Source organism: Gambusia affinis, linkage group LG20 (assembly GCF_019740435.1).
Source record: "Gambusia affinis linkage group LG20, SWU_Gaff_1.0, whole genome shotgun sequence".
Classification (NCBI taxonomy): domain Eukaryota; kingdom Metazoa; phylum Chordata; class Actinopteri; order Cyprinodontiformes; family Poeciliidae; genus Gambusia; species Gambusia affinis.
The window spans coordinates 13125057-13138025 of record NC_057887.1 but is presented as its reverse complement, the minus strand read 5'-3'; the positions used below and the strand labels follow the sequence as shown (position 1 = coordinate 13138025).

At 36.9% G+C, this 12969-nt stretch overlaps 1 protein-coding gene across 2 annotated transcripts in view; it reads left to right on the top strand.

Moving 5' to 3' along the window:
* Window positions 1–12969, top strand: part of LOC122822861 (corticotropin-releasing factor receptor 1) — an 83939-nt gene that overhangs the window by 51925 nt on the left and 19045 nt on the right. For both annotated transcript variants that reach the window (XM_044101861.1, XM_044101862.1), the window contains 4 exons: window positions 3134–3240; window positions 9825–9945; window positions 10466–10619; window positions 12355–12415. In XM_044101861.1, coding sequence (XP_043957796.1) covers window positions 3134–3240; window positions 9825–9945; window positions 10466–10619; window positions 12355–12415 — 443 coding nt within the window. The remainder of the gene's footprint in view (window positions 1–3133; window positions 3241–9824; window positions 9946–10465; window positions 10620–12354; window positions 12416–12969) is intronic.

The following is a 12969-nucleotide window of genomic DNA, read 5'->3' as shown; positions in this document are numbered from 1 at the left end:
AAGCTGAAAAGCTCTAGTTAGAAAGCAGCAGCTTGCTGAGGATAATTAGGTCAAACAAGTACAGAACTACATGCAGTCGAAAAGGATTTTCCCATTAGAGATTTCTACTGGTTTTGTTTATCGTCTCACTTAAATGTTTCAGACCCTCAAGAAAAAGAAGAAAAAAAAAATCACAATATCAATCAAAGATAAGCTGAGTAAATCCTAAATTGTTTTTCATTAATGATTTAATTAATGATTAATTACAAATTACTTAAACCTATCCAAATCGACCTAGTCTTATGTGAAAAGTAATTTCCTCAAACCAGATTACTGCTTGTTCTGCTTTTGGTGGCAATAACTGGCATTTGGTTTTTACATCATTGTGGTGGCATTGTTTTAATTTAGCCAAGGAGGGACAGGAGTGTTTAACGTCATACCACAGCATCTAAATCGTGGTCTGGAAAGTCTGGAATTTGAATCAGACTTTGATTAGGCAACTTCTTTTTTTTTTCTTCTAGAGGTATTTAGGTGTATGCTTGCAGGTGCAATTTGAAAATATCAAAACACTGCTTTGCATCAGGAATTGAGGACATTGTAACAGTGCAATTAAAAATATGTTTGATCCTGTTAATTGGTGTGGCATCTACTCCTCTGACTTTAAAAGGTAATTCAAGAAGCAGTAAAACTATCACGAGTGATAGTGATAATTTAGTATACTCTACCAAACAACTTGCAAGGCCAATTTTGTCGAGAAAAAAAAGTAAATAAATTTGAAACATCAGTTTGTAACTGTTTTAAAATCCTTTCTGGTTCTTTGAATGTCACCACCTGGCGTTTAGATGCTACTGGGGAAAAAACATCCTCCATGAATCTCATTTGGAGGATCATCCATAAATGTTATTCGTGTTCTGAAAATGCCAATTTGCATTGCACATTTGTAATCTGATGACATCAAAACATCTGCTTTCATGCAAAAGAAGGCAACCACTGAGAAACCTTGCTGCCCTGCCATCCTCTCTGAATCTACTAGAGAGAGCCTCAAGCGTGTGCAGGGAATTTATATTTAAATGGATGAAATGATGTGGCTATGTATTGGATTTCTGTCTCTGGAAAATCAAACCTGTTCTTTGGTGGTTTTCCATTGAACCGAGCTGCAAACTGCCACTGAAGCTTAACAAGCACTGGAAATACAGCAGCCATGGGTCAAACCGGAGGGATTATACATTTCTAAAAGCAAAAACTGATTATCACTCGGAACTGCGCATGTGACATGAGTTTTGGATTAAAATATATCTTAAATTAATTCAAAACTATCATTTGTTCATTCAGCTCAAAAAGGATTTCTCTGCCTTTATCAGAAAACCAACCGTGTTCACAATGACTGTGATCTGTCTCTGACCCCGACAGTATTATAATCCAATGATCCATTCAAGAAGAGCTTCATTTCCACATCTCTCCCTGCGCTGATTATCACAGCCTTCACCAGATATCAGGGATGATTTGGAGTCAGAAAGAAAAGAGCTGTTGACATCTTGCTCTGTGTCCACAGCGTACTTATTAAGAGTCGCAGATTTGAGCTGGGGAACCAAAACACAGTGAAACAGATGACTTGCTGATGGGGTAGGGATTAAACATGCCCGCATTTAATCTCAGGATATACACCAGCAGGTTACGTAAATTCTTTCACAGCACAGATTAATGCTGGTAGTGTTGGGCCAAATCCGATCACAATGGATATCTATGTCACAGACAGTAGTCTAAGACTCCATTTTACATGGAGATGTAAATTTATGTAGTCTGAACTCTTAGAAATTGGTCTCAGATGAAATTAGCGGAGGAGAATATGCAAGCCTTCCGATTTTAATTATGAATCTTGAAAATCTCATCTGAAATATTTTCTCTGTGGTGACTTTGAGGGGTCATGTATTGGTGATTGGGCGTGTCATCTGTTGTCTCTTACTAAAATCTGTGTTGGCATAAGTGTTGGCATTCTCTGTTGCAGTGTTTTCTTCTTTCGGAACCAAAAAAGTGACAAATGAAAAATTCAGCTAAAAAAAATAAAAGAAGCAGGTATGTAAAGATGCATAATTTAGTCGTAAACAGAAAGTACAACATCATGACAACTCAAAACTATAGAAATCCCAACAAATCTAGCCGGAAAGCATGATAAAACTGTTAATACCACATATTAGAAAATCTTGTGAAATGGAAATTGCAACAATTTAAAAAAGGATGCTAAATTGTAAAACTGTGTGTCGCAGTATTTTTCGGTGTAGTAAAGAAAATGCATCGCTGTGGAAAACGACAAAATAGAATTCAGCATTTTGAAGAACAAGGTTGTTTTTTTGTTTTTTTAAACGTTTCTCTTCAGAATTTTGCATTTTTCCTATTCACTTTTCTTTTTTTCCATTTTAAGATCTTTTTTTCAGCTTTCATTGCTGTTTCTAACTCTTCTAATTTTTTTCCTTTCACAAAGTTTTTTTTAAATGTTTCCTTTCTATGTATATAAAAATGCTGCATTTAATAAAAAGTAAATCACACTATTCAAGACCATCAAAAACAACAGGAAGCCAAAATAAAAAGCTCACATTCAGAAAACACTTCACTATTATCATAAGTGGCTGTTAAATACTTGTTATGACTTAGCATTTTCGCTTTGCTACATTTTTTAGTTAGTTTTGTCCCAGGTTGTGTTCTCTTATCAACATGCTCTTTTAAACAAGAATTGCGATAGAGAAATACCCAATGCACTATATGAATTTATTGTTGAAACTGATTCCTAAATCTGAAAATCATCATGTGGTGAGGTGCAATTTGATCAAAGACAGACAACAAACAGCAAAATTCATAAAAACAAAGCTGCAAAGAAACAAGACTGTAAGATGATGACAAAACAAATATGGCTGCTCATGTCAGTAGGTATTCATTTTTGAGGCTTCATCTAATAATAATGTCCAATTCTAATTAAAATGTGAGTACTGGCACTCCTGCTGTGCACTCATGTTCAAAACCTCCACAGGAGGCAGAACTCAAAAACTGAGAGATAGGGGTGACTTTATTTTGGTCCCTCACCCCCTCCATCTGTGAAAATGTAAATGCTGCCAGTCATAAAAAAAAAAGAACTCATCTTGTGTTTTTCTTTATCCCGCAGAAAAAAGGCAAGATGCACTTCCAGATCGCTGTCATCATAAACTTCCTGGGTCATTGCATCTCCATGGTGGCTCTGCTCATTGCCTTCTTCCTCTTCTTGTGCTTGAGGTAAGTGTTGGTGCTGATAATCCTAAAGACATCCTTGATGTGACAGAAGCACCAGGATCCTCCTCATCCTTGGAGGTTCAAAGACTCTTTCGTTCTTATTCAAAACCCATTTGGCCATGGGATGAAACCTTCGCTATCTCAATCCAGCAGATGTAAAGGGGTTTAGACACCCGCAAAAACTAGGGCACACTTCCCAACAAATGGGAATAATAGACCCATCCAGAGAAAGGGTGAAAATCAAAACAGTCCCCTGGATGCCTGCTGGAATTAGGTGGGAAGGGATTCTTCTAACCAAAATAAGACGTGTGTTAACGAGAGAAAGGTCTTAGCACCCTCAATAGCCGGGGTGTTATCGATCCCTGAAAGAGCACTGGAGAGTGAGAAAAGCGTGAAAGGGCACAAAGAGGCATAATAAGTAGAAGCTCTGCAGGACCGCATTGATGCTTGCCATGTTTTTGTTGACCAGAGAGGGAGGACAAGTGTCGGCCTGCTAAAAATGGCATTAAGCCGGAGAAGTAGTTGGCATTTATTACTCACCCTCTTGACTTCGTAATGAAACCAAGAACAATTTAAGGGAAGGCTGTCACTTGGCAGTGTGATGGGGAGAAAGCTTTGACACTCGGGCGCAGCGCTGTGGAACGAGACGGAGAGAAAAAGGAGCAGGGCGAAGGCGAAGAGCGGGGTGCACATTTCATTTCAAATGGCAGGTAGAGCGTTTTCAGCCAGCATCGTGTGACATTTCTCTGTGTGGAATCCAACTGTAAATGACCAGTTTTATGGCGATCTTTCAGCGGTATGCTGTATGTGCCTCAAGAAACACACCGCTCTCCTGGATAACAATGCAGCCCATTATGATGAGGCTTCGAAAAAATGTCCAACGTTCCTGGGAAGCCAATTTTGGTCAGATGGATTCAGGTGGAAATGATCTGCATTTATATTGCATTTTTTACAATTCTCCCCTCTCATCTGAACGTGACTCAGCCAAATTGTAGCAAGCAATTTAGGATTTAATGTTCTCATTTCTGAAAGTACAAAAAGGTTTGACATTAATTTCAATAAACGGCTGATTTCAGGAGGAGAACAACCAATTCTCTGTCCTGTGGGTTGTTCAACCCAGTCTAAATAATTTAAAGGGAACGCATACCTCCTGTCTTTCATTACCTGCTATGTGATTTGTTTGCTGATAGCCCATTCTATCCAGTTCTTTATGTCTGAAGTTCTGTTCTAACCTTATCCAGCTTAGTGTTGTTTCCTCAGAATGTACAATTGACATAGATAACTGCATACTCTGAAAACATTTTTCCCCCACTCTTTGACATTAAATTTGACATTATATCAGCATAAGACCTGCTTGTCGAGCTCAATTAATATCACCAAAAATAATTCCTCACATGCCAGAATGATGTGATATACTGTTTATTGCTGTTTTGAAATTTGGATGTTCAAACAAAGGATTAAGAAAATCACAAAGTCCGGGCTGAATTTTATGTATTCTGATTTTATTTGCAAAAGCTCATCATATATCACATTCTTGACTTAACAGGTTTACACTGGGAAAAATGTGACTATGCCAAAACTGTATCTTTTATCTTTTGTTATCTCTTTCTTATGTTTGTGTCTTTATTTTTTGTTGACAAATTTATCCTGCAAAGTGAATATTTTAAAAGTGCATTCCCTGAATGGTACCACATGTCTTGTTAATTCTAAACTAAAACTATAGTTTTAACTATATGTAGGAGATGCTTGTGTTTGTATTTTTGTGTATATTATTTTAAATTTGCCAAGTTTGTTCACTGAACCTCACCTTTCAGATCGTTTATGTTTGGTTTTGACTAATTAATCTCATGCTCTTTATGGTCGTACGTTCTGAGACGATTTGCGTTAAGAGCTTAAAAGCAACGACAGGCCTTGTACTGATACAGCAGTCATCATAAGCCAGCAACCTCTGAATTTTTAATATTCAAATCTTTGTTGCTTTAAAGTTCTCATGTTGCCTTTATTGAAGGTGAGTTCCTACAGCTTGAAACTTAATGTGTTATTAAACATAATTCAGCAGCCCTCGCCTAACCCTGACCTAATAGTGAGGGAGAATTGATTCAGTTCAGATCAAGGTGGGTAAAATCTAATCAAGCAACTCCTCAAGTCTTTTGTTCACAGACCCACATTCAGTCCGGGTAAGTTCTCTCTGACAGCTGATCAACCCAAGAAACATAAATGAAAAGAAGTAAGAGCTTTGAGATAAGATCTTTCAGAGGTTTCAAGGAACATGAACGACATTCCTTATCTTTGGCAGCTGGGAACCCATTTTTTTTGAAAAACTCTAAACTGTATCATTGGATGGCAAAGAACAGCCTGCAGAATCCTTTTTATTATTGGGGCTAAAGATCTGAGAGTCTCAGAAAATTACTACTGGCAGCTGTTTCCTTCAAGCCAGAGCTCGGGATTTCATTTCGCTGGCCTGTGCTGAGCTCCTTGTGGATATTTCCACTTATTGTTTGTTTGGATTATTAACGAGGGATTTGCTTATCTTTCATTACCTGCTATGTGATTTGTTTGCTGATAGCCCATCCTATCCGGTTCTTTACGTCTGAAGTTCTGTTCTAACCTTATCCAGCTTAGTGTTGTTTCCTACAAACCCTTTTTTTGGCCGGGCCTTTGAAAATTTTGAAAACTGCTAAAAAAAATAAAAAAAAAAAATAATAGATTGGCCTCAGGTCATTTTTAGAACACTGTAAGAACATTTCACATCCTCAACCTTGAAAGTATAATTAAAAGTGACTCTAGAAGGGATTTAATTAACACTTACAAGCATTTGTGCTTTCTAGCTGACAAGATAATCCTACCGAACTATTCACTCTAACTGAATGGAAAATGTTAAGCACCTTTGTGTGACCTGGAGGTGAAGAGACGTTAACTATTCTTATTAAAATCACCACATGGCGTGATATGCACCTTTGCAGACAATTATGTACGATGATACAGATTTTACATTAATAATAGCTTTACTTAGTGTTCATTAAACATTGATCCCTCAAAGTTTGTTCTACCATTTAAAACTTTGCTTTTTACTAATTAATATTACCAACATGAAAGCATTTTCTTAAAATTATTTACAAACTTCAAAATGTTTCCACTGAATTACAAGCAAGCTATACACATTTGTAATACTCCTTGTGAGGTAAAAGATGGAAATTGGAGATTTCAAGGTTTTATATTAAAATGTGCTAGATGATGTAAAGTGCCTCTCTAGCAACTCTACAGCGAGCTGCTCTGAGAACTCACTTGAATTTGAGTGATATCTACTGAACTGTGTGTCGTTTCACTATATATATGTCAGTGGTTTAAGTATACTTCTTCTCTCATCTAAAATTAATGGCACTCTGCTTGTTATTGAACTTCAGCTTTACTGACATGCTTTTATAGTCACTGTGCTCTACATCTTCCGCATGTGTTTTGTTCTTCACAAGAAAATAATTTCTAACAGAAAAAAATGTGTTTTATTACTTTGTATTAAATATTCAGGATGATCAAAGGTCTAGCTGTTAGTAACCCGGCCACTGAAATGTTGTGTTTACCAACACTTAGCTTTGAATCGTTGCCCACCCAATCATCACAAAGTGACAAAAGAGCAATTAGGTTGCATGTAATTAGAATTGAATTTGTGTTTCACATAAAACCACATAAAAATAGACTTTTTTGTAAAATAATATATTTTTTTTATTGTTTTGGTGTCTTAAACCTTGTTTTTTTATTATTATTATTATTATTAAACCGGAGTTTGCAACATGAAATCACTTGTTATTTACAGTGAATCCTCAAGCTAACATTAGTGGATCTTCACTCTGAAGAGCATCACTGAGGACTAATAGTGGTGAATGCTCTCTGTGTAAAAGCTTACTATGCAATACTACGGGTTTATTGCAAAGAAGCCCATGCAGGACTTTTGGATCATCAGGAACTCGTCTGTTTTCAGTGCCCGTCTTTGGTGATTAGGCTAGACAGCAGAAGAATCAATACTGTCTTCCAGTTAGCGAAAGGTTGTGCACAGGTTACTTATAAGAGATGGTAGAAGTGACTTTAATTATCCCAATTCTCTGTGTGGTTGCAATATATGTCTGAGTATTTCAACATCATCTGAATGAATTTCAACCTTTCATTTAATCACTAGTTTGAACAAATATATTTCTAATTTCCTAAAAATATTGTTTGAATTATTTTGGATGTTGTTTATAACGATGATTTGTCCCTCTTGCTGCTTCAGTGTAATAATGTTTGAAATAAGGGCAATAATAGATCTTATTGAACAACAGCGTTGAGATCATGGTCAGTTCTGATTGTAGCTGCATTTGGCATTTTTTGCCAACACAGGAAAAATCAATCATCAAAAAAAGAAAAAATCAAGAGAAAAAGGGTTTTACATTTCATAAGTGTGAAGGGCTTCAGTGAAATATAACCATTTTAATTTACTTTTCACAGCTGCATCATGAAATGCCATCTTATCCTTTTCACTGCAGCTTAAAAAAACATCGGGAATGCAAGAGTGCTCTGAAAATGATCTCATCTGAAGACTTTTAAAATCTGCTTGGCACATTTCCTTCTGTGTACTATTGACAGTGCTGACACTGCACATAAATCATCCATGATCAAATGGCCTAAATATTTCCCTTTTTTCACTATATTTGAGATGCACTTTGTGAAATGATGAAAAATTCAGCTTCTAGATCTCCTTCAGTTGTGTAAATAATAAAAAACATTTCATGCAGGATTAAGCCCCAGTTAACATGTTAATGCAGTTGTCAGGTTGGGTGGGTACAAAGTAAGTATGGATTCCAAATGTGCATTTTGCATTTTGGACTGATGGAATACAACCCATTTGGGCTCACCCAAAAAGAGTCTGATCTAGGTCTGGAAAGGATATTGAGTAAACAATTTCAATACTTGAAAAGTAAGTGATCGCTTTTTACAAGGAATTACAAGAGTTCCTTGTAACGATTATGTCCTACAGCTAATAAAACCAAATTTCAGTGTCTCTGATAAACCAACTAAATAAGAATTTCTAATGCAGAAATGTTGGCCTGCATTTCTATGCACTATGCTGTATGGGAACTTGGTTCCTTGTCAGGACTCCTTTTTCATAAATTAGAAGAAAAAACAGAGATACCTGACTCAATACATGTGTAGCTGCAGATTAATTCAAAGGACATTACTTTTTACTATTATATTTAGCAAACCTTTCTACAGATCAGGTGTGCTGAAATCCAGTCTTAAAGAGATACCAACCTGTAGTTTATAGATGCATCCTTTTTCCAACACACCTGAATCAAATGAATAGCTCTTTACCAGGTCTGCAGGGCAGGAATTCAACCATTTGACGAATATATGTTGGAGAGGGAGTGCATCTAAAAGTTTTGGGGTAGTAGCTTTCTAGAACTGGACTTGGGATGCTGCAAGAATTTAAATGTGTATATCCAACTCAATAGGCCTTCAAATTACTCCAAGGATATTGATCTGCAGGATATCACCAACCGAAGGAAATCAGCTGCTATTTAGAAATGATTTAGCCTCCAATATAATACATAATATGTCTAATTGCTTTAATATAGACATGGGAAGTGCAATCTTGCGCTACAGAAAGTGGTGTGACTGCTGCTTAATAAGATCAACTCAAACAATTAATGCACAATACAGTGTATCATTAAGATTTGTATGCAGAAGGATTCAGCTTTTCCCTGTAATTAAAGCTCACCAGGCCCCACTGGCACATCGGCACAGGAAGTGAGGTCATGCATCATAATTAATATGACCTTTTGCATAAAAAGCCCTCATAGTTTTGGCACGGCAGCCTTGCTAATCCTTAGAGCAGAACCAGAGAGAAATAAGCCACCTAATTGTCAAGCAACACAATTAATGGAGCCATAAATGTGTTTATTTTTAACAGGAGTTCTGAGGAGACTATTTTCTTGCTTGCTTAACAGAAGCAATAGTCCAACTAACTGTAAAATTTCTGGCCATGCTCACCGACACAGTCAGCACAAAGCCTGTGCAAGTGACACCTATTAAAAATGTATGCGTGCTAAAAAATAAATCATGTTGCCCACTTTCAGCCTAAGAGAGAGCAGCCTTGACTGGCTGATAATGCTGTCAGCTGGTGACGACAAATGAGGCTGTCACTACAATGTCTGAGTTTGGCTTGTTCTGTCCATTCAGCTGTGTGTTTCTATTTCTGAGCGCTCGCTTGGAGGCACTTAGGCAGATTCCTTAATTGTATCCCAGGGTCGGTTTATTTACATCATTAAAGAAACATGGCACTTTAGGCACATGACACAACAGTGAAGACAACAGGATTTAAATGTTACTTCCCATTTTGGCATGCTGTCAGTAGCACTGGGAAATAAAAATCCTCCTCAAAATTTTAATTATTTATTTAAATCCACCAAATGTTATTTAGTTGGTTAGTGATCCAGTTGGTGAAGTCTGGCTTTAGCAGGTTAAATTCTGCTTTGCATATGGTCCTGATTCTGCTCGTCTTCAAACTGAAGTCTGTTGTTAAACATGAAATTGTTCATGTCTGTATTCTTCTTCAGGAGTATCCGGTGTCTGAGAAACATCATCCACTGGAACCTAATCACCGCCTTCATCTTGAGAAACGCCACCTGGTTCATCGTCCAGCTGACCATGAGCCCAGAGGTGCACGAAAGTAACGTTGTGAGTGGAGGTTAACTTAAACATTAAGTTACTCGCTGTAACTCAAAATCGGTTCTCATTTCTATATTTTATTTAACCTTTCACCTTGACGACAAAGAAAAATTGGGATTTTTTTTTTTCATTTTTTTTTTTTTAGAAGAATCTAAACTTTAAAAATCAACGAGTAAAACAGAAAAGATGCCCAAAGTTAAACCTCCTGTCTGAAAGTTCGGTGCAGACAGAATGTTGTCTTAAGTAAATGAGCAAGAAAATCCAACCCTTTACTGTGACCAAAAAGTCACCAAATAAAAAAAAAAAAAAGAAAAGTCTACTCCAGTTCATTTGGAATTAGCTGAAACAACAAATCAACCCACATTTTCAGACTGGAGGTCTTTGCTTGCATCTCAATAGATAAATAAATGAATATGAATAAGAAAACCTGTGTCTTCAATCACAATTTATTGCTAAAAAAGTATAAATCCTCTCCCGACTTATTTTCTCGTTACATTGTTGTTGTTTTTTATCATTATTATTTCCTCAGCTTTGGTGTCGACTTGTCACTGCCTCATTCAACTATTTCCACTCCACCAACTTTTTTTGGATGTTTGGAGAAGGCTGCTACCTTCACACTGCGATCGTCCTCACATACTCCACTGACAAGCTCCGCAAGTGGATGTTCATCTGCATCGGCTGGTGTATGTACATCTTCATGTGTGAAATGCTCAATCAAATCGAGTTTTTTGAACACATTAAGAATTGTCAGCAGGTATTTTGAGAAATATATTCAAAAATGTTCTCACAAGAAATTGAACAGAAAAGGTTGTGACAACCAACAATGTAATATCTAATTGCACAATTAGCAAAATGCTATTACCTTTTTTGCTTAAAAACCTTATTGCATTATAGGCAAGTTATTAAATTACTGCTTTTACTACATTCAAAATGGCCAAGATGATTAGATTATCAGTAGATGTTACATTCCTGGAAATCACTATATTATTGTTGTGGAAATTCTTTCAAATTGATCCAAAAGAACTGCAAGCATGTCTTAGTAGAAACTATTGCTTAAGTACAAATATGCTAAATGTTAACATTGTGACAATTGCTAGCACAACCATAAAAATGCTAACTTGTTCCGTCCACAATATATCTGTCAGGACTTTGTAGTAAATTTGTCGACAAACTGCAACAAGAGAACAGATGACAGTGCAGTTTGCGATCGAGATTTGGAAACCCAGAATAAGTGAAGAAGTTCTGGAGGTTAACAAAAGATATATTTTGTCAATCAGGATCAATAGTAAGTGAACCTCTTGATTCAGGGTTAGAGCAGAACGACAGTAACCTTTGAGAACTGGATGTGGACATTCATGGTGTAGGTTAAAAAAAAAGCATTCCTTTTTTTCATAGAAATGGATTAAAGCAGAATAGTTACTAGAATAAAACTATTCATCCAATTATGCATGACTTCAAACTCACTCATCGAATATAAAAGCTTTTTTTGTTTTTTTCTTCAGTTTTTATATTGGGAGAAATTGTGCATCCTGTCAAAAGTTTCAGATGCTCCAGTTTTTTATCCTGCCACTCTGTGTTCATTTAATCTCAAAAGACGTAACTGAGGGTTAGATGAAATTTTGCCAACAATAGGAGAGTTAAATGGATGGAGACACTGGGATTTTGTGTGGCAGCTGGGAAATGTATCGTGAAGAATTCACAAGCTCCCCATTTCAAACTGTCAAAGCGGCGTCTATACTGCTAAGATTAGGTGCATTGTGCTTTGGCTGAATTACATTTGCTGCAGGAAACTTCTGCGTGATGAGATGATGGCAGTGCATTCCAGAACTGCTGTGAAAACAATAAATAAAATGTACTTCTTTCTAGCCTTGAGTAACTTTCTGGCTTCCAGAGCCCTTGTTTTGTCACAAAAATTATGTTAATTTGCTTAGGAGGAGCTTTCTGGGTAAATCCTCTTGAGGTTTAGCATTTCACTGCTGAGGTAAGTGACTAATGAGGCAGAAAGTTTCTCGAGATTAGGAAACTTGAAACTCGAATGTGTGACGTGAAGGCTTGCACGGCCATTTGATGCCTCTGGTAGCATCATTTAGATGTTGGTAATTACTGTTTGTCTGCCTTATTAAACTTCTGTAAGTCTGTAAATCATCACATCACTCTGGATTATCGTCTCCTCCTTATTCATACACGTAGAAACAGTTGGATGGTGACAAGTCTTGGCATGCATCCATGCATAACAGCATGGAAACAGCGATTCCTTTTGACAGAGCTTGCCAGGCGTTGATGCTCTGCCTGTTAAAAAAAAAAAAAAAACAGGACGAATTTAATATTTCAACAGAAATTTCATGGAATGTACTGTGACTTGATGAGCAGAGAAGGAACAATCTGTCACTGTGTCTCTGCTGTTTCTGCACCCCTCAGGTATACCTTTCCCTATAATTGTGGCATGGGCCATCGGGAAGCTGTACTACGACAACGAGAAGTAAGTTGTTGACTCTAAGACTGCTTTTGACATTCAAAACTGAACTACTCTGGTAATAAAAGGAAAAGGGCAACGCCAAGCCAAATTACATTAACAAAATGAATGGGTATTAATTATCTGTTGTAATTAAATTAGCATTGTAGAACTGGCTGTATTATTTATCAGCGCAGACACTATTTTCAATTTGATTGGGAGCACTTGTTCTCCTTTTCCCCGTATTGCTATAGTAAGAATTGTTTCCCAGCAGTGAGTTACTGAATTATTAGCAAGTCTACTGATTTCTTTTTTTATTGTCGGCAAGCCTGTTTAAAAAAACACGGCAGATTCAGAGCCTTGTAGATCATATTTCTCTGAAGCCATTAGGTTGTGAGGGACACGTTCCTTCATTACCATGAAGTTACACACTACAGTTGATTATGATTCACTCCCACAGGGACCATCCTGCTGCCAGAAAAACTCACTGGAGCACCACATGTATTAGAATCAACTTTAATGGCCATGTGTGTTGACACATACTAGAGAGTTGGTTTGTTTGCCCATTAGTTGCCGAGAAC